Genomic DNA, 22039 nt, shown 5'->3' on the forward strand with positions numbered 1-22039 from the left:
AATCAAATGACCAACATCTCCATGCTGTCAAGATGCAGGTGGCTGGTTTAGTCCATTTGTGAAGCCACCAGCACCAAGCTCCATGAGTTAGGGGAGTTAGTGTCAAAATCCTATGTTGGAGCATTTTGCTGTGTGGATTAGACGAGACTACTGCTACATAGAAAAATTAAAATAATATATGATCCAGAGAGCTTCGCTGAGAGAAAAACTCTTTATCAACACTTTCCAGCTTTTATTTGGCTTAACTATCAGCCAATGTGCAGAATCTATTCAGTAGCTCCTTTTACATTTAAAAAAAATGTGTTTTCATCTCAGTCACCTTGACGATAATGTTTAGCTTTAAGCTAGATCAGGCCAACTTGTTATGTGTTTAACAGTTGCTTGTCACTTGCTAATTAGCTCAGTGTGATATTGTAATACCAATGGTTCTTGTTGACTTCCTATTCTGCCTCTTGTTGCTCAGAATTGCCTGAAATTGCCTACAATTGCCTGGCCCTGACCACTGCTGGAAAGCAGCTTTAATTTCTTTTGTTCATTTCTAACACTGAATTGATGTTTGATGTTTTTTCTGTAGTTATCTGGGAGATGGAAGATTTCACCTGGAGTCAATCATGATAGCAAACCCAGATATCCCCGCCTACAGGTATCGTGAAGCAAAGTTCCACCTTTTGTCTTCAAGTATTTTGATGTCTCTACACTTCATTTACCAGCAGCAGCAACAAAATCATGACGCATTTTATTCACACAACTGAAATGTGTTAATGGATAAATAACTTTAAAAGAGAAGTGAATACCTATTAAAATGTCCATACATAGAAAAGTTTTGTATCACGCTGGCAGTCATGATTACAGTGTCATGATAACACTTTGTGAGTATGAAGTTCTGTTTTGATGAGGTCTTGTTTGTATGCAAGTGAAATTGTGTTGTTATAGACATATGCACTGTCGCACAGATCACAGGTCTCTCTCATAAACAAGATTCTAATCTCAAGTGAACCCCTTGTACCGGAGAAAAGGAGATTAGATGCTCAGAAATACCTCCATTTTCCCAAGGATACACAGACCCTAGTCATACTTGATGGCTTTTCATGATTGGATTTTTTTTTCACCTTTTTTGCATTTTTGTCCTCAAAATAGATACCTGAACAATACATGGTAATGTGTATAATGAGGTGTGTCTTTTTGCCTGTGTTTGTTTGTAGATATGACCCCTACAGTAAGGTTTTCTCCAGGGAGTACTATGACCACAACACCATGCGTGCCCTTAGACTCCAGGCCATCGACAAGGCTCGCTCAGCCCAGAGGTGGGGCCTGATCTTGGGAACACTGGGCCGGCAGGGCAGCCCCAAAGTCCTGGAGGTGAGAGTCTGCACCCTCCTTTCAACATGTCTGCACATCCTAGGGCCACTTATGCAATGGTTTGTAATATTTTTCAGTGTGAGTTTCTCTGACAAGTGTGGTGACATGAAGTACTAATAGGACAAGCAGTCTTCACACTGGGAGCTTGTTATTTAAGATTTGGGATGATGCAGCCACACAGCCATAGAAAGTTCTAACCTTGATCCCACAGTTTGGCCTCAAGGTTGACTATGTGGAGTGTTACTGCTAGGGATGTGAATTTTAAGCAATTCCTTGTATCAGTTTGGCAATATAAATGAGAAATAATCAACCAGACATGAAAATCAAAGTCTCAAAATACTGCACAAAAGTTCATAGTTTTCTCCAATGAAAGCTTTTTCAGTAATTTTAGAATTTGAATCTTTGATTAAATTCAATCAATCACAAACGGCGCTCATGTTGTTATTCGGCAAACTGTGAAACCAAATTCACAAGGTTGAGTATAATAGCACTGGGGATTTTTGCTTGCTTTTAAAACATATATGTTTGATGTACCCATACTTTGTTTTCCTGTGCTGTTGTAGGTATTTGGCCATGTCATGTCATCGTATCTTAAATTAATACAAGTTAACATTTAGATCGAATTCATCAATCTCCACTTGAATGCAAGCTGTAAAAGGCTTAAAGCCCCCACACCTGGGTTTTGTTAGCCAATACAATATGATACAAATCACATTATTAAACCCCAAAGGGAAATTCATTTGTCTGGCAGCTCATCCAACATTTGTAGAAGTATTAAAAAGCCTGATGAGGATCTTCTATATCTCTCCAACCTGCATTGAAGACAGAGGAGCCTTCCACTACCGCTACTTTTTGGTCCATCAAGGTGTTATGAAGAGGATGATCTGAGTTGATCAGAATGGCCTCTACCATCTTCAGGGCACATCTCTCCACCACCACCCCAGTGAATCCATCAGGGAAACATGATTGAAGTCTCCTTATATTATTAAAAGTACCTCAGGATGTTAAGTCTGTATCCTAGCAGCAACTTCATGAAGAACTTCAGGTGGAACTTCAGCAGTAGATTTCCCAGCCTACATCTCCGCTTCCAAGCCTCCACCTTTGCACCAGCACAACAACCACGAAGACACACCTTCATCTCAGCTGACACTGGGTGGCACCCTCCAGACTTGCTCCATTTTCAATGAAAGAAGCTCCTCTCCCCACAGAAGCATCCATCAGTAGTTGACAAAATACAACAAAAACATAACAAAAATAAAACAAAGGTTGAGTAAAAACTCAGAGCTACCAGACTGTGCTGCTACCAGTTGAAGTGCATGTTCTAGAATCTAGAACAATGTAGCGCCATGTTCTAGAACAATTACACCCAAGTTAGCATTGATGTAGAAATCTCAACTGGAAAGAGAGAAGTTTTTCTTAAAGGTGATGGGAGGTGATGGATTAAAAGTGGGGGATTTGAATAAAAAGACCCACCAGCTCTCCCAGAGTGATCTGTCGAGATTAAGTGTAGTGTCAGATAACCTGTCAAGCAAAGGGACAGTACTTTCTGTGATAAGAGCACGTGTAGAAATGTCCCGTGATAGTCCCAAGGACAGTGGATATCAGCTAATACTAAAAACTTTATCCCACCAAAGGGACTTACAAGATTTCTTGGCTGCCTCCTACATCCCCAAATGCCAACCCCACCTCAAAACCTTCAAAGCCAATGAGCAGGGTTCTTTAAACTGGGTAAACATTTATAATTTACTGATTTATTATTAAAGGTCTTGTGTTTGAGCTCCAAGCAGCCTGGCAAAGCTCAGCCTGAGGACATACATTAGGGGCCACTCCATTTGAGTCCAACTCACTTCCAGGGTGGTTGAGGGGTCTGGTGAGTTGGGAAATGCCAAGCAAAGAAAAATCCAAAGCAGACACGCACATCACACCAACGAGGGCAGGTGCTGAGTACAAACAATAAGCAAACTAAAAAGAAGAAAGGTACTCGCAACTCTGCAGGAAATGTATTGTGACGTACGTTTCGAGCAGTAGGGGTTTGCTCTTCGTCAGACAGTAGGATAGCTGTGAGTAGCCATCTTAAATACTACTAGTCACAAAAATGCCAAGCAAAGCTAAGGATCCTGCAGAGCACCACTGTTTTCCTCAATAGAAAAGGTTCATCATATCATATTTCTGTGTCAGGTGAAGGTCTGACTGGTGTTTGCTCAGTCAGTTGTTGAATCTGCATCTTCAGAAGAATCAAAGTGCACTATTGTTTGTCAAGCAGTGGACCCCTTATTGTACTTGCCAGGAAGGGTCATAGCAGTTTTTCATGGAGTTAAGATGGACTGTACCCCTCTTGATGTCCTGTTGGGTACTTCAAGAATACAATGAGTGCTGTGTCTAACAAAAATCAAAGTGTATTCTCAGTGGGAGTTTTTTTGTTTGTTTGTTTTTTTGGGGGGGGGGGTTGCTTTGTTACCAATTCTATGATCTTTGTGGAGAGATTTTCCAGCTGCACCCACAGACTAGAGAAACACCAGTTTGTTGGCTACATCAAACTCTAACCTCCAGCACTCACTGTAGAAAATCACAGCTGTGAAGTGATTGTGAGAGTCAGCTCTTCCACGTCTGAGGGCTTTTGATGAACAGGAAAAAAAACTGTGTACCAAATCTTAGATTGGGAATGGATTATACTGTCCAGCAAGTCCAAGTATCAGTTGATCTTGTTAGTTGATGTAAGATTTGTTATTAGACTGACAGGTGGATTGGTTCAGTGATAGCAATGATGTGGTCATTGTGTTGGACATCAGTGAAGAGGGGATCTGAAGCAAAAGTGCTTGATCTGAATTCTCGCCTTCTCCAGTTTTGAGCTCTGGGCAAAGACTGAAAGAATGGGATTGTAACAATGAGTCCCCAAACTGTGTTCCCTGTTCCCTTCTCCTGCCATATAGTGACAGGTTTAGGAGGCTGAACATCCGGAGGTTGAGGAGAACTGCTGCTCTTTTTAGGATCTAATCCAGATGCTCTGCTGTGAAGGCTTTTGGCCAGAGCCAAATGGACAGAGACCCAGAGGAAGCCCCAGAAAATGTTGGAGGGATTATGCATCCCCGTTTGGCATGAGAATGCTAGGAGGAGCTAGAGGACATGGCTGAGGAGACAGATTTGTATGTCACCTCCTTTAACTTGCTCTCAGCACAGTGTGGATTTGGAAAAACATCGGAAAATGAATGGACGGACCATTTCAAAACTGACAGCTGCATAAAAAAATCTTTGTGCTAAGGTCAATAGAGTGAAACCTTCTGGATGACCTTACACTGAAATGCTAAAAAGATTGTGATCGTGATTGTGGGTGGGTGGAAGGTCATGGGCAGTACAACTTGTGATTTTATACAGTGAAGTTTCATAACACTAGAGAGAATTGTATTCAGTGTTTGGATTACAAACCTTTTCCATTAGTTTTTTTGTTGTTGTTGTTAGGCCTCGATGACAGTGACAGCCAAGGCCGGCGGCATTATGTTTTCAGGTTGTCCATCTGTCCGTGGATGAGACATCCGTGCCATTTTAATGTACACAATATTTCATCAACGCCTTGGGGGGATTTCTTCAAATTTGGCACAAACATTGACTTGGACTCAGCGATGAACTGATTGAGGCCAAAGCTCGACGTCACAGTGACCTCACGAAACACATTTTTAGCCATAGCACACAAATGAATGACACTAACACAGTAGGATAAAATGATAACCTTTTATATTAAGATGGTCAAAGGTCAACTTCATTCTGACATCATAATGTTCTGAAACATCACCTGGCTATTATTCAGTGCTTTGGTCATATATCCTGCAACTTGACTGAGGGCTACAACCATGAGGAGTTAATTCTAGTACTTTCTCTTCCCAGCACCTAGAGTCAAGGCTTCAGTCTCTGGGCAAGAACTTCACCCGAGTGCTCCTGTCTGAGATTTTCCCCAGCAAGCTGGATCTTATGTCAGATATAGATGCGTGAGTATTAAGAGACACACACACACACAAACACAGCCCCAAATTAGGCCATGTGCTATTTATTACATAAGAACTGCTTGGTTGTGGCAAATGAAGTAAAAACAATGGCCCATATACCTTGTAGAAGTTAACCCAAATTTTGTAATTTCTGTTTTGGCCACGGAACATGAAAGCCATGGAAGCAGAAAACAAATCAAGCAGTTTGTTTAGGTTGTGGCTTTGGCTGGTTTAAAGCCGATCCAGTTGCTTGCGAAGGTATTTTTGTCCATTTATTTTCACTCCCTCTTTTCTTCATTTCTTAATTCTTAAGTCTTTGTTATAAAGAATGAGTTAATTTTTCTTTCACATCATGGACCTCGGCACAGCTATTACAATCAACACAAGTAGTCGCCTAAAAGTTGTAATCAACAACATTTGAAATGTATTCTGTAAGCATCATTGCACACATAATTGGGGAGTCAGCATAATTTCCCTGTACACACCATAACAGGGAGCTGGCAAACAGTAGTCTGAAGTGTACAGATTCATAAATAAAATTGGCATTCATGCCTCGGTCAGACTGCATGGTTTTGCCTTCGTAGCAAAAACAAATAGTCTGGTGTAATGAACTTGGATGCTCGATACAGTTTCCTCATCTTTGACACATAGGGCATAGAAAGAAGAATTTTATACATGAATAATCCATTAAAGTGCTTACTTTTCACTCTGTACTTTTGCAATAAGGTCAGAATAATATAAACCAAAGAAGGAAAATATTTGCCACCCCTTTGCTCCCCATGGCTTATTATTTATTTATTTTACCTTTAGGCTCCAAATTCTGTTTAATCATCTAGGCACAATCTAAAAATATATTGCCTTACCTGAAACTATGGAAACTGTGAACTCATTAAACATAATAATCACTCATCACTACAGAAATATTACTGAGGTTACAATAAGTGTGAGCACACTTGTCATCAGTGCATGTTCTTTTTAAGGACAGTGGCAGGTACTGGAATATACTCTGCCTGATAACACCAGCACCACACATGACTGTAATCGAGAATTAAACTCCTGATAGCTGAATGGTTAGGTGCGTACTACGTAGGCTCATATGCCATGAGCAGGAAGGAGGTCCGCAATTCAACTCCCGGCCTGTCCAACTATTTGCTGTATGTCAGTCCCACACGTCCCCTTGTCAGTCTCTGCTGGTTTGATCAAATAAAGGCATAAAATGACCAATAAATAATAATGATTTTAAAGGTTCCTCAATGAATCATAAAGTGCTCAGTCTTCAAGGTGCAGTTCCTCTGATTTATCTGACTTCCAGCCAGGTGTCGATGGACACAGGGTTAGTGGCACACTGATGTGCACCAGCTCCGTGCACAGGCTCACAGTCACACACGCACACTTCTCACACTCCCTCAGATTGGCCTCTCGCTGTGGAGTAATGAGAGGTGTGATGTGTGAGGGAGGAGTGGGTGAGAGAGGGACAGAAGGTCTGAGAGACAGAGAGAGAGAGAGATATGCAGAGGTAGTTGAGGGGGCTGTGTTTGGAAAGTGAGCGATCACGGTAAAAACTGTTTTTTTTTCTTTGTTTTTTGGCGCTCCTCCTCAGATTGATGCATGAGTGTAACTTGAAAATTATGTAAGTCAGACACGATTCACTGAACCAAAACAAACCCTCATTACAGACAAAGAGCTTTTCAACAAGGTCTGCTTCAGCAGCATCTATGCTATTGATGTCAAGAAAACCAAAATGTTTGAATACAAAATTAAGGCCTGTTGTATAAATATAGTGTATGAGATTGGAATACACTATGCTTGTAATATGAGTTGCCTGTTTATTAGGTACACCTAGCTAACTACCATCCATGTCAAAATTCTTCTAGATTTATCTAGTTTTTAGCCATCCCTTATTTGTAAAAACAGGGTGTCCAAAACAGAACATAAGCAAATAACACCACTCACCACAGCCTCGAAATGAATCAAAATTGAATAAACACCTTGCTAAAACTGAATTTAAAAGACATGTAGAATCTGTTGGAGGGCTGTGGTATTGGACAGCATTATCTTCACCTAGGTGTACTTGATGAATTGGAAACTGATTCTAATTCCTCTTGGTGATTTTCAGGATGAGGATTGGGTATCATTTGAGAATTTGCAGTTTTAGTGCCAGCACAATATCTCCTATAAGAGTGCAAGCAGTAACAATGGGAGCAGGCATTTGATGCCAGCTTTTAGCCACTGACACTTTCTGATACTTGATGCTCTGGTCAATACCAAAAAATATTAAAGTTCAATTTCCTGTCTTATTGGACAACATTATATTTACTCATCATAATGGTGCTTATGTCCATGTAATGTGGTTGAAAAAAATGTTTCAGTGTTCCTTAATGAGTCTAGGTTGGAGATGAAAGTGGAAAGTGAAGGTTCATTTTGGAAGACATGACATACTGACAACATTGTTTACATCATTAATCACAGGAGCTTATTCAGAGTGAGATTAGACGGCACACAACACTGAGTGAGTCCGCTGCTGGTATTTTTGGTATTTTATTATTTATTTGCTATTTTTTTCTTGTATTTTTCACACTCACTGCTCAAAAGAGTTTGTCAGAACGCAGGTGAAGCTACAATAGACATTAGAAACCATCAGGTGGTTTAAGCTGTGTTGGATCCGACTGTGTTGAAGGAATAGCAGGGAAGAGAAAGAGAGAAAGAGGAAGAGATTGAGCAGTAGACGGTGGGGTGGTAAAGGACGCATGAGTGCTCAGCACTAGCGGACACGGCACACTGTACAGTGCCCACCCCCAGGCTCTCTCTGTCATTAGACACACATACTCACTCATATAAAGAGAGAAGCACCATTAGCATATGCTCTTAAGTGTGTAATTAGGCTGTCCCCAAGCAGGTTTAAACTATTGTACAGATATCTCTACACCACACACTTATCTCAACTAGACTGCAAATACAATCGAGTTCATCGCAGCCTTTTATCTTCCTGTTTGAATATTAATTTTGGGCTCAATTGATATTAAATAGTTTGTTTTAATTGAAATGAATTAGCAGTTAAAGGTGAAAACATTCCATTTTCACGCAGCGCTGAAAGGTTAATTGTTCTTGCTTTCGACGGTTTCGAGAGTGTGAGTGTAATTGAAGCAAAGCAATGCAGGTGGAGGTCCTCTCTAACACTGTTAGGGTGCAGTGTGCCACAGCAGGTAATGTAGCAAAGCATTACCTGCAGGTTCACGTTGCATGGTCGCATTAAATGTCATGTGATCTTACCTGAATATGTCAGCACAGAGCTCTCGGCAGAACCTGCATCCTGCTCCTCCACTCCTTATCTGTGTTGAAGGGGTTGTACTTTCAGTAGAAGTAGTAAACAAACTCTGGAGATGCGATTTACATCAAACCTTTGTTCATTTATTCTTTTTTTCCTTCAGTTTATCTTTGTCTGGAAATGTTCTGAAGTTGTTAAACAAGCCTCAGCCGTCAGAGACAAAACCCCGCCCTATTACCTGTGTCTCTCCTCCTTGTTTCCTCCAGCTCTCCCTTTGTTTCCCTGCACCCCTTGCTGTGTGTTCTCCACTGTGCTGGCTAGATTGAAAGGCCAGATAAGGGCTGGCAATACAATTTGGGCTGCATTCAAGGGGGGCAGTACCTGACATGGCACCATGTATTTTACTGAACTGCCCCATTCAGTCAGTCAGTCCCTGTGCTAATATTGGAAAGGTCCCCTCTAGCTCTATGTGCCAATCAACTATCTGCTGCTCAGGAGGGATCCTCTCTGGCTTCCCTTTCATGCTTTTCTGTCTTACTTTCCTCTCAGAACCGTCCTCTCAGTTCTCGCCCCGAGGATTTCATCGAAAGAGTCCTGGTGTCCTTATTAATCACCCTCTCGCTTTTAGCCACTCCCAGCGCTCCCTTCACTTCATACTACAGCAGAAGCACACATGCACGTCTACTCACGTACATGTGCACTCCCATGTGCAGACTGTCAGACCTCTCCTCCTGTAATTAGTTCTCTCATCATGTGTGAGCTAATGCAGGTTTTGGTACATGTTCACCGACTAGCTACAAAATACGCCTTGGTTGTGAATAGAAGTTGATGGACTTAAAGGTCATATTTCTCAATCTGCACTAGGCTAACTTAGGTCTGAGGAGATTGGTGCTTTGTACAAATATCTCTGACTCAGCTGGCTCTCAAATTAGTAGGATGAATAAGAATTTTCTCTGTTGGGGGTATAGCAATTTTTTTTTTCTAAAGTGCTATTTGAAAATGAGAAAATGTCATGCGTTTGCCCAGAGGAGGAGGAATATTTCTGTGACAGAAAGCAGAGTAGAGCGAAAGTCAACGGTGCAATCAATTCTGCAGTTGAGAAACTGTGTGAAAGTTGGCAAATGAAGAATAGACAGATGGGGGAGTTTGACGCAGTAGACATGAAAGTATTCAAGCGATTACTGCCAAAGTTTTTTTTTTTTTTTGTCTTTGATGTGCTTTCCATCCATACCTCCGTACTCACCTGTACTCCTTTCCGGTATATCCTTATTGACATACTTACATCTAGCGTTATCTCCGGGGCCTTTCTCTGCACTGTGGCTCAATTCATATCTGTCAATATTCCTGATGGAGCTCCATCATTAGGATTAGGGACATGGGAGGGTCTTGCTCCCTCCGTGGAGATGGAGCTGTGGATAACATTGATCTGTGAGAGCTAACCCCCGTAGCCGCGGCCCATGCGCTCGTCTCCATTTTCCCATTGTTTGTTTTTTTCCCTCCAGCTGTTTACATCCACGCCCCTCCTCATCCCGCTCTCATGCATTTTCCAGAGTAAACACTTCTCTCCCTGCCAATCTTCCTCCTCTCTTCTGCCTCTGTTGTTCTCTCTTCTCTTCTTGCTTGCGCCTTTTTCACCTCCCCACCCTCCATCCTCACCCTCCACCCTCTCCCTCCACTCCCTCTGTTTTCATCTTCATTGCTCTCTCTTTCTCCCTATCGCTGTATATCTGTGTCCTCTCTTTTTCACCCCCTCCCCGTCTCTTTTATACGCATCCTCCACCACCACCACCACCATTAGCCACCCCGCTCCCACCAACTCCACCCCACCCCACTTCCACCACCCTGTCTGCCAGCTATGTAGGCTACCTCCGTGGAGACCGGGCTGGTGCGGCTTTTTTATTCACACTCACCTATCCTCTCCCTCTTTTCTTTCGCTGCATTTCTTCTCTTTTCACCTCTGTTCACTTCTTCCCCTGTTTTTCTGTTCATGCCTCCTGCAACCAACAACCCCCCACCCCCACCCCCCGTTTTCCCTCCACCAACACCTTTTCTTCCTCTCTATTTTCAGACTCCCTCTTTCACTGGCTTGCTATGCATTCAGACAGTGTAGTGTGGCTGTCTTTAGAGCTGTTGCAAATCAGGACAGATCTTTCCAACAGATGCTGGAGATCAGGTGGAGGGAGTCTCTCTGCACAACCCATTGCATCACATATCCACATGCAGCATGAAGTCGCAGATGTGCCCTGCCTGTCTAATAGGATCTCGGGCTCTCGCCCTCTCCGACTGCTACACACACATTAGTACTCCACCAAGGATGTGCATCTGTTCTTTGTCTTTCTTACAGGTGGGTCCAGATCGCTTGTCCACGCCTGTCTATCGATTGGGGCACAGCCTTCTCCAAACCCCTGCTGTCTCCATATGAGGTAAACATGCACTGTATAGTCGGTCAATGAGATCACAGCTGTCACTCTCTTATCAGATGAGCCTCATGCTCACATACACCCATGTCTACACACACACACACACACACACACACAGACCTTTAAGCCAGTTACCCACACTTGGCAACCGTCCTACTGAAGCCTTCGGACTACAGGAGATAGGGGAACTGCTACAATAACACAGAATGTGAATGCGTTTGAATGGATGGTGAATTTGTACAGGACTCATCACGGCCTGCTTGTGCTAGAGACGGAGTAGCACGCACCCTCCTCCTCATCCTCCTCTCCTTCTTTCCCTCCCTCTATGCCCAACTATAAAGCACACCAGCACACATGCACATAAAACCAGCATCAGCAGCAGACTAGCCCCCCCTACTGGCTGAAGGCATACACCGTCCCTCCCCTACTGCAGCTGTCTTGTTTTTCTAAAGGGAGAGAGATAGATCGGACAGCAACCCATAAAGATCCATTTCAAAGCAAGTGTTTGTTTGTGTGCGGCTGCAGCTGGTGTAGCAAGCCTGCAACAAAAAAAAAAGAGGCTTGCTTTGTGATGGGTTTGGCAGTTAGGTGCTATTATGTGACTTGGCTGGTTGCATTTGATGTCAACTATTAATTCATTCAATGATTTTCCTCCACTATATGCAACTGATTTGGATCCCTGTGAAGTGGATGCAGGGGGAATGGCTTGTCTCGAGCACTGGATTTTGATTTGAAATGGTTGCTGATTTTCTCCACTGCTTGTGCTGGCACTCGTGTTTCAGAATGAGGCCATTAAGAATAATGATAGCGTTCACCTTAGAGGAGGAGAGTGAAGATTGTTTTGTATTGTTTTTGACTCAGGTCTACAACGGTGCATTTGTAGTCTGAAATTCGCCCCCTGCTGTAATGAGGAAAGCGGCAATCTGTTTTCTTAAGCCGTTTGTGTTACAGCTCACGTCGCTCTCCCCGCCAGCTATTTGGGAACAATGTCTGTACATTTAAATAATTTTGCGGCTGCACGTGTACTCATGTGCTGTTTGTGATGAGTCTTAATTCACCGCCGTCTCACACCTATGAGTGTTATAGGTCTCAGTGCACTGTGCCTTCTTTCCACTGTGGCATTTAGAATGAAGATGAAGAGGAGCGTTATAGGAGGATGGGGTAAGCAAGGAGAAGGGGAGAGGAGAGAGGGGGGGGGGCAGCAGCATTTATTTTCAGTGCGTCTCATGTTATATTTATAGTCAATAAGACACACTTGGCTCTCCTGTCAGAGCAGGGATTAGCAAGAGAAGCTAGCTTCCACAGAGGGAGGCAGTTGGTGTGAGAGGGGAGAGGAGGAGAGCAGTGGGTAAAAGCTGGAGAAATGAGAGACGGGTGGAATAAGGGCAGAGGAGAGGAGGAGAAAATAAGGAGGACTCAGCACACACGTCTGGGGAAAGGAAAGCAAAAACATAAGACTATGAAAGATTTATTCCACTGTATATTTTTTTTAGGATGAAGTACCATGGGATTTGGTTGACCCATATATTGTATTTTTAATTGCTGGATATGAAGGAAGCAACTTCTGCTATTGTTGTTAGGTGTTGCCTTTTATATAAGAAATCATACATAGTGTGTGTAACAGCATCTGTGTTTGGAAAAGTTTTTTTTTTTAACACACTTTCATGGAACAAGAAAATTTAAAACAGTGTTTTTATTGCCGTTGCTTTTATCATTTTAATGCTTCTTTAGATGGAAGCATGGGTGTTTAAGGTGATATCCCTGTTTCTGTTTCAAGATGCTTTGCTGCTACCCTGTCGATGTTGGTACACACCGTACTAACAAAATAAACTATGGTAGCTTCACACAAGCTGTGATGAATTATATCCCACTAGAAGAGCGATTTCATCACTTTGAAGCTGCATTTTTTTCATGTTTTCTTTGAACTAGATTCTCTAATGGGTCAGATGTTTTTTTTATGATACTAATGTGACTTGTTTTCATCATCATCATGTTTCCATACATTATCTAATAAGTATCTCAAACACTTTGTGATTCCTAAGGGAGCGCTCTTGGCACCTATATATAGAGATGGATGAGTAGCTGGAGAAATGAATGAATAAAACAAACAATCACATGATTGGTTCTTTCATTCAACATGCTTGTTTATTCATCTGCTCAGTCACTGTCCTTTCTTTCATTCACAATCAGTATTCACCGGCACTTCTCCTCCATATGGAGAAGTCTGCACTTATGTCACAGCACTGTCATGCCAGTACTGTTGCTCTCCTCTAGCAGCTGTTGTGTCGTGCAGTGCAGCTGCATAGGGATAACATGACAACTCTTCCTGTTATCCGAGCTTAATATTATGACACCTGTCTTGTCTTTACAGTCAGTCTGTTGTGTCTTCTCATCATTTTTAAGTTTCCTGCAGCCAATCCAGAATTGGATAAGTCATAATAACGTGGGTGGGGGTGCAGCAGAGCTGGGTATCATAGCATCTCATAGGTTGTCGGTACTTTGTTTTGAGCTTGTCGTCTTTCTTGTTCTTTTTTGTTTTTACATGATTCATCTTGTGTCTGTCTCTCAGGCGGCTGTGGCTTTACAGGAAGTAGGATGGAAGGAAGTCTACCCCATGGACTTCTACTCCAATCAGAGCCTGGGGCCGTGGACGCCCAACCACCCTGACAACCAGCCTGTGCGGCCCACTCGCAGACAAGCCCAGGTGAGCAGGGGTGGGAGATAAAAGAATGAATGACACAGGGAGGAGAGGAGAGGAGAGGGGAGGGGAGGGGGAGGAAAAAGATCTGGTAAAGCGTGTTCAGCATGTGTTCACCGTCTTTTATCAGCACATCACCACACTGACACCCAGTGGTACAGTGACAGTAGGACACACATCTGGACGTCTGTCTGAAAGGCGTGGTTATGACCTTGACCTTGATACACATCATAAAAATTCTCATATATGGAGAAAATAAAAGAAGACAGTTAGACAGTCATTTAATTGCTGCTTTGTGAATACACCCAACAATGGCCATATTGCTCCATATTAACGCTAATCTGTCTGAGGTAGGTACTGTCACTATTCCAAGTGTTAATGCTATCCCACTGCCTGCCTGCAGAAGCCAGGCTCAGAGCCAGCTCTTCCTACCAAGCAGTGTGGGCAGACCCAGTGCGCCCCCTGTGGCTGTCAGGAGAAGTGACACATCGTGACCAGCGCCGTCTTTGACTCATCTCGTGCCTGCCAGTGCATCAGTCTCTGCTATCAGCTGGAGGGAGGTCAGAGCAGAGCTGTGAGGGGAGAGTAGGTATATGTCCAGTCTATCAACAAGAACAGCTAAAGCCAGAGGACACCCCCCCCCCCCTCTCAAACCCCTCCTCAAATGGATTACTAGCCATAAATAATCCCTCATTTTACAGCACAGCCGATCAAATCAAATACACTGCTCTTATTCATATTTTTGGCATGTATTTGGAGCTCAAAATCCATGCAACAGAGAGAATGGCATTTGTGTTTGAGCTCACACATGTTCATGTGAGTCAAATTTCCATGAAGGTGCTGCTCTCTGTGCTAAGAAGGGAATTCTTCCTGCATGGTGGGGAGGGGCTGGGGGGCAGTGTGTGGGCCTTTCTCTAATTCAGACACGGCTTCTGTGATTGTTAGAGGGACAGAGCATACAGGATGACCTTGAACATGTTGTAAGGAATTTAAGTGTTAATGTGGGTGGCTTTAGTTAAATGCAATCCACTTGTCCTTGGATAAAGCACTGTATGTTGTTGGACACTTCAAATACGTCTCCCTTCATGCTGTATTTCAAAGAGAGTCAAAGACTTATTGTATGACGCACTTTATTTGATGTACTCTACTGAAATGCGGATAGTAAAAATGTAATAGAGTATGATATAACCTTGTTTCTCTTTCTCACTTTTGTAGTCCTTTTATGAAATAATAAATGAGAAATGTAATCCTCCTTCCCGTGTGAGTGTTTTTCTTTAAACGTGGTGTCATCCTGGAGCCATGAGTCCGTTCCTAAAGGCTGAGGAGTGTGAGTTCCTGCATGTGTGCGGTGCTAGTCACGACTGCTCTCTATCCTCATTATTTATTGATGGTGGAGCCTGTCAATAAATAAGTAAATAAATAAAACACACTATTGCTTGTTTGGTTTGGTTAGCACAGAAGAAACTAACAGCAATATACCACAGCCTCAGCTGATCCCGAGAGCCTGCAGACTTCCCCCAGGTGGCAGCATGCTGTCTCAGGTGGATACAATCTTCTGAGAGTTTTGTTGTTTGCCTACAAATCACTAGGCTTCTCCAGTCATGTCCGCTCTCTACTTTCCACCGTTGTATCTCCTTGGCAACAGAGGTCAGTGTGATGCAGCCCATCCTGCAAGACGTCCGTCTCATGTTGTTTCTCGCGTGTCCGACTGGTGGCTGTTATTTTGAAGAGCTCGGTGCAGTTTGATGCACAGCAGTCAGGAATGCATCACTGGGCAGCAGAGCGCTCTCTCCCAGCTGATGTTTGATTTAGTTTTTGATGCACTGTTTCTCTCCCATCTAGAGAGTGCAGGTTTTAATCTCACAGCCTTGATTTGCTTTAATTATTGATTAATAATGGTCTTAATGGACGACATACCTAATGTGTGAAAGGTTTAGAATTTAAGTCATTTTAGACATGACAAGATAGAGTATTTAGATCAATTTGTCAAATGTCAGGACCCTTGTTAGATCATTGTAACAGGTCTTAACTAGTGTAAAATGTTTCCAAAATCAAACTAATGATCCACTCTTGTCAGTATGGGTGAAATTGATTTGTGTTTGTGGTATTTTGGTTTGGTAGGTCATGATTTTATTAAAGTAATTTATTTGTTGATTCTGACCCTGGCAACAAAAAATGTCCTATCTATTTTTTTAATACAATTCTATAATAACCAACAGAGTTTCCCTCTAACAATAGGCCTACATAAAGTACGTATTACAGTTGTGCAAAAAAATCTATAACCTAATTTCTAACAAAATCATCATTACACCCATCAGAACAGAATTATATAAGAAATGAAACATGAGATGCAAACCATGAACTTTTTTTTAATCTCAAAGTCAGAATATTTGTTTTCCAGCACATTTTCAATTAATTCTATATGCTTTATTAAATTACGGCAACATTAAATATTCCAGTGACATGGCTCTTCATAGCTAGTCCTTGGTTGAGGTGTTGTGTTGTGATGCCCCCAAAACATGTGTTTTCTCATATTATAAAACCAAACCATTCAACTTAAGTTAGAGCTTCTGTATTCTTTACTGTGGAATAAAATGAGTTTGGCCTGTGAGAGCAAAAATGGTGGAGTGGCGCTAAATCTCCCAAACTCTATAAACGTGAATTTCTGAGTATTGGAAGGAGCTATCTCAAAGCATATTGTGGTTTCTTGATTTGGCTCATGGAAGCAAACTAATAGGGGAGTTAGAGCTAAAAGTTAATGAGGCGTTGATTCACAGATCTGTTTTAACTCTGGCAGCTGCAGACAGGAGGCTGTGTGAGTCATACATATAAACCCCAGTCAGTCTGGCCCGTTCTCTCAGATTCATTAGGTGCTGTGCCAACAGCTGAAGGGCCACTAGGTGGCACTGTTTGCTTAGCCTATTTGCATCCTGTGAGGCATTCAAGTCACACACAGTTCACAGTGGAAAGGCTTTGTTGAGCATGGCAGCATGTGAGTGAGTGAGCTTGGCAGAGTGCAGGCACCCAGTGTACTTTTCTAACCAGTGTGTTCAATTGTTTCCAGATGTTGTAGGAATGTGACTCCGCTCTAGCTCATTCTCCTTGGCATCCCATCTCTTTCCTTCTCGTCTGCACCCTTCCTGCCTTCAGTGTGTTTGCCATCTCACTTCCTCTGCCATCAGCAACCAATTTCCTGTCCTGAGGACACAGCTCGCCACGGATAAACTGTGACATGTTCATTATGGGCATTATAAGTCTGCAGTAGCCACAGCTTCCAGCTTGTCCATTGCACCACAACAGGTGCTCAGGTCACGTACTGCTCGCTGTGATATCAATATGCCCTGACTGCATGATCAGTGGGTTGCTGGAGCCTATTCCTTGTCTGCGTAACCCACATCTGTAAGCATATGACCTTAAAGCTGTTGGCTAATGCACCCTCAAAACCACACATCATTAGATATTCCGAAGAGTTGATTGAAATAACACATTTTCAGTAAATTATAAAGCGTTGCCTGAGTTAATGTTTTTCTGTGGCTTCGTCTGCTATGTGGAAAATCATGTCAGCACCCATGATGCATTTAGTTGTTTATTTCCCTGACAAGGCTGAGTCACAGCAGCCTCTCACTGTCAGCCTCTCACTGACCCACTATGTTCAATACCTTCCTGAACATCAGGCATGTTACATTCACCCTCATAATAAGGAAATGCATTAGAACATGTGCTTCAAGTGGGAGCAGCAAAGTCTGAAAGCTTTTATAGATAGATAGAGTTTTTCAACCTTTTCTTTATTTTTGTTGTGTTTTTGTTGTATTTTGTAAACTATGGATATGTGGAGAGGAGCTTCTTTCACTGGTGGAGCAGGTCTGGAGGACGCCGCCCTGTTCCAGCTGAGATGAAGTGGTGCTTTCGTGGTTGCCATGCTGATGGTGCAAGGGTTAAAGGCCTGGAAGTGGAGATGAACTGGGTCCTTTCTGCTGTCGGTCATCGTGGCAAATGTCAACTCTCTGCCCATCAAGAGTGATGAGCCAGAGATATTGGTGACGACTCAGAAAGTAGACATTTTTGCAAATCATAACAATACTTGTGTACATCCCACCAACGGCTACTGCTGAAGTTCCATGTAAAGTTCTCCATGGAGTCGTTGCAAGGATGTAGGCCAAACATCCTGAGGCACTTGACTTCAATCATGTTTCCCTGATGGACTCACTGGGGGATGTGGTGGAGAGATGCACTGAAGATGGTGGAGGCTATTCTGAATAACCTCGGAGCATCCACTTCATGCCACCTTAATGGACCAGGAAACGGCTCCTCTCTCTTAGCTGCAAGAAAGAAGAAAGAAGATCCTTTGTACCTTCAGCCATGAGGCTTTTTTATTCTTCTGCAAATGGTCGATGAGTTGACAGACAAATGAATTTCCCTTTGGGGATTAATAAAGTAATTCGTATTCATATTTGTTTGCCATATGTTTCTTATTGTTACTGGATTTTCATGTCCAAAAGGAAACTCAAATATGGCTACAAAACACAGAGATGTTTTGAAAAAGACTTGTGACTCATGGAACTGAAATAAATATAAAGAGAAGAGGATGAGATTTGTTTTGCAAGTTTGGTTCTGCTTTCCCCCCTCATTAGTGTTGCTTTGAGGCAGATTATGACTTCCCACATGTGACTGGGGCTGAGCTGGAGAAGGAGTGGCAGGAGAGCACATGTATATAAGAACCCGACCAGACCAGGGTTGATATCAGTCTGTATTTCATTATCTGCTTCCCTCTCCATGTATTTTTATGATTGTTTCCCTTTTTTCTGCCGTTCATCCTGGATTATGGTCGAAATGAACAGACATGACAAAAGGAGGCCGATTTGGTTTGTGTGTATTTACATCTGTCAAGACTCTCTGTAGGTGGGTGGGAAACTGTTTGGAGAAGATTTTGAAGGAAAGAAGTCAATCCTCAGCTGCAGAGGAATGCACTTTGGAAGATTTCTCTGAGTGTGCTATGGTAATGATAATGGGTGTCTGATGTGATGATGCATGTGTAATTACGAATTTCAGACGGTGGACGAGGAAAGAACAGCTGCATGTTGTCAGAGTAAAGTAGTTTCTGCATGATTTGGATATTGATCAGTGATCCAATGGTGTATGCAGGTTTATAGAAAACCTATCTTAGCTGTGTCACATGACACAGCATGTCTAATCTACTACTGAGAGTGGTTTCTTGAGTTGCTGCTAATGAGACCTAATAAACAAACACTACTGTAAGAGAAAAGATAGACGACAGAACTCTTGAGAGAGCTCAGCTAACTTTGGCAATGACAGCCTGTTGAATTTAAGTAAAGTGTCTCTTTGATGTAGTTTGGTTAAGTAACACAGTGATAACGGTGGAAATTAGAAGCTAAGTATTTAAAAACCCCTTTAATCTGCATCCCTGTGGAAATTTGAACAATAAATGATTATGTCCATAGGCTGCCGACTGTGTGTGTGTGTGTGTGTGTGTGTGTGTGTGTGTGTGTGTGTGTGTGTGTGTGTGTGTGTGTGTGTGTGTGTGTGTGTGTGTGTGTGTGTGTGTGTGTGTGTGTGTGTGTGTGTGTGGTGTGTGTGTGTGTGTGTGTGTGTGTGTGTGTGTGTGTGTGTGGGAGAGAAGAAGCCTGGGCGGCCAAGCAGCAACGTGAAAGAAGATTGCTAGAAGGTTGAATAAGAGTCTTTAGTGGGAAAAAAAGGTGGTGTAAAGAGATGACTAATTCTGCGTGGGAGGTCAGCCTGTCCCTGATCATCCGGCCAAGAGCCACCCCGGCAAAGGGCTGTCATAAAGTCACCTTCTTCCTCAACCCACTCTGTCCTGCCATGGAGTGCCAGTCTTTTCCTCTCACTCTGTCTTTTCTAATTAGTGATGTTAGTACTGTCTTATTCAGTCCAGAGATGGACGGATGTGGATTTTGTGGAAAACATCTCAACTCAAAAAGTTACCTTTTCATCTGTTGCTTTCCCTGATATGAAGTCTCTTTTTTTTTTTTTTTTTTTTTTATTTATTCCACTTTGGTTCAGAGAATTCACCTTACAAATCAACAATACATAAGTGGGTTTTTCCCCCTCCCATTCCACCCGATGTCTCCCCCACAAACAAGACTACCTTGTGTCTCTTAATGGTTGTGAGGGTCATTAAATCCATTAAAAACTTGGTTTTCGAAAATACAAAACTTACTTTACTTTCAATAGCTACATTCAGTTTCAATGTTTTTGTTGATGTTGTTGTTGTTGTTTTTGATTTTTTTTTTTTTAAACATGAAGCATTCTCATTTTGATTAAACCCTTTAACCCTCAGATGCATGAGCAACCAATACCAAAAATGACACTGTTACAACCAAAAACGTAATAACTGCCAATAACGTAATAACTGCCAATAATGTAATAATTTTGGCCATTTCAAATGTAATAAAGCCAATAGTGTAATAATGTGCCAATAATGTAATAAAACTTTTGAGCCAATAACGTAATAACTTTTTGCCGATAATGTAATAAGGCATTACATTATTGGCTGGTTATTACGTTATTGGCCTGGTATTAAAAAAAACCTTTCAAAATGTAATAACTGGTGCCGATAATGTAATAATACATAAAAACTAGAAAATTTCCTCTCGGGAAATTTTGAATGGGCCACGGCTACTGCCGATTTTGCCATCTCTGTCAACATGGGAATCAAACCCACGATCTTAAGGTCAAGACAGAGCTGATCAGACAGACACATGATCATCTTTCTATAAGCACTGATATGGAGGAGCTGTAATCACATTAGGTTAACTGTGTGTTTGTGTGTGTGTGTGTGTTTATCTTGTGTAATAGGGCCAGGACTCAATTAAAACAACTAATCTAATTAATTAGAGGCTTTGTAATTAATTAATCGCAATTAATTGCATTTTAATCGCATATAAATATTTGACCTGAGAACAGTGAGAAGCATGTTTTTTCACATGGATTTTAGTATACCATTAAATGACTGAATAGCTTAAGCAACAAAACATTGGGTTTTTTTCAAGGTGGTACTTAACCTAGACCAACATGCAAATTATCGATTAATTCATTAATCGATATTTGATACAGATTTAAATGGTCTTTCCTGCCAATACACTATGATGATTACTGTAGTATTTAACTAGGCTACATAAATCACAGTAGCATAAACTGATTTGTTGAACGGACCAGGTGATGGGCTGACTGGTCCTGTCTAACTTCTGTGTACTGGGTGCCATTGTGCAGGGTGTTAAGGCAGCCTTCCTCCACTGCAGTCCCTATGGTCCTGGACCCTCTGGCTGGTGAGGTGGGCTGCTTTCAGCTGGGGGGGACTCTATCAGCTGCTCCCACGAGAGGCATTTGACGCATTTGACACCAACAAGGTTTAACTTTAAAACCAGATTAAATCATGGTTTAAGTTTAAATTCTGTTGCACGTTAACTGTGTTTTAATCACATGAAGGTGTGTGTGTGTTTGTGTGTGACTGTAATCACATGAAGCTGGCTCTAGAGTCTGTGTGTGTGTGTGTGACTGACTTGACACATAGTTAGTTAGTAGCTGCATCCTGTGTCAGTCTGATTTAGCTGTGTCTCTGTTTATAAACATTTAAACGAGCGCCAGGTGGATTGTTTATGAAGTTAACGAGCTCTGGCCTGAGGATCAAAGAGGTTACCACGGCGATAGGGGCCCCCGCAGGCTGAGACAGACAGAAACGTGGAGAAAAAGAGCCATTTTCTGCCTCTGCACCGGTCTCACATTTAGGCTTAGGGTGAGAAAACGGTAACTCCTATCAGAACAAAACACAGATCAACGTTGCTCTAAGGACTTACTGAAAATTTTGGTACGATTTGGTGTTTCTACAGTAAATATTTTGGCGACGCTGGCAGTTTTAAAACATCAGGCTGTTCTGCTTCTCTCAGAAAATCTTTGTATTGGAGTCAATGAGGAGCAGAGACAGACGTGGCCGCACTTAGAGGCTCCAAATTTAAATTCTGTAAGTCTCTCTGATATTTTGAGCAGATGATGAGTGACAGGACAAGTTGTCTTACAAATTCTGAAAAAAATATGTGTGTAGAGTGTAAATTGTGGCCGGGCCGAGTTTGGAAAGAGAAAAAATCTGGAGTTTTTCTGGCATCTCTCCCACTCTAACCGATGATGTCACGCACTCTGACACGAACATTCCGTCCAATACACACCCATTATAATCTCATAATTTCTCCAAAAATGATCATGGTCATTGAACAGGGATTGATCAAAAACTATATGACCTATCAAAACGTGGAGTAATACGCCAATACACAAGACTTGTGTCTACTGT

The 22039-nt window shown here is 42.2% G+C and overlaps 1 protein-coding gene across 1 annotated transcript in view; it reads left to right on the top strand.

The window, feature by feature from the left end:
- The window catches only part of dph1 (diphthamide biosynthesis 1), a 59765-nt gene extending 44794 nt beyond the window's left edge, over positions 1-14971 (top strand). Inside the window, exons 7-12 of the mRNA XM_083985424.1 lie at positions 575-643; positions 1203-1359; positions 5239-5339; positions 10946-11024; positions 13591-13725; positions 14123-14971. Of these exons, the coding sequence (XP_083841550.1) occupies positions 575-643; positions 1203-1359; positions 5239-5339; positions 10946-11024; positions 13591-13725; positions 14123-14203 (622 nt within the window). The 3' untranslated portion in view covers positions 14204-14971. The remainder of the gene's footprint in view (positions 1-574; positions 644-1202; positions 1360-5238; positions 5340-10945; positions 11025-13590; positions 13726-14122) is intronic.
- The last annotated feature ends 7068 nt before the right edge of the window (positions 14972-22039 follow it).

The sequence above is a fragment of the Trachurus trachurus genome (genome assembly GCF_905171665.1).
Source record: "Trachurus trachurus genome assembly, chromosome: 13".
NCBI classification, from domain to species: domain Eukaryota; kingdom Metazoa; phylum Chordata; class Actinopteri; order Carangiformes; family Carangidae; genus Trachurus; species Trachurus trachurus.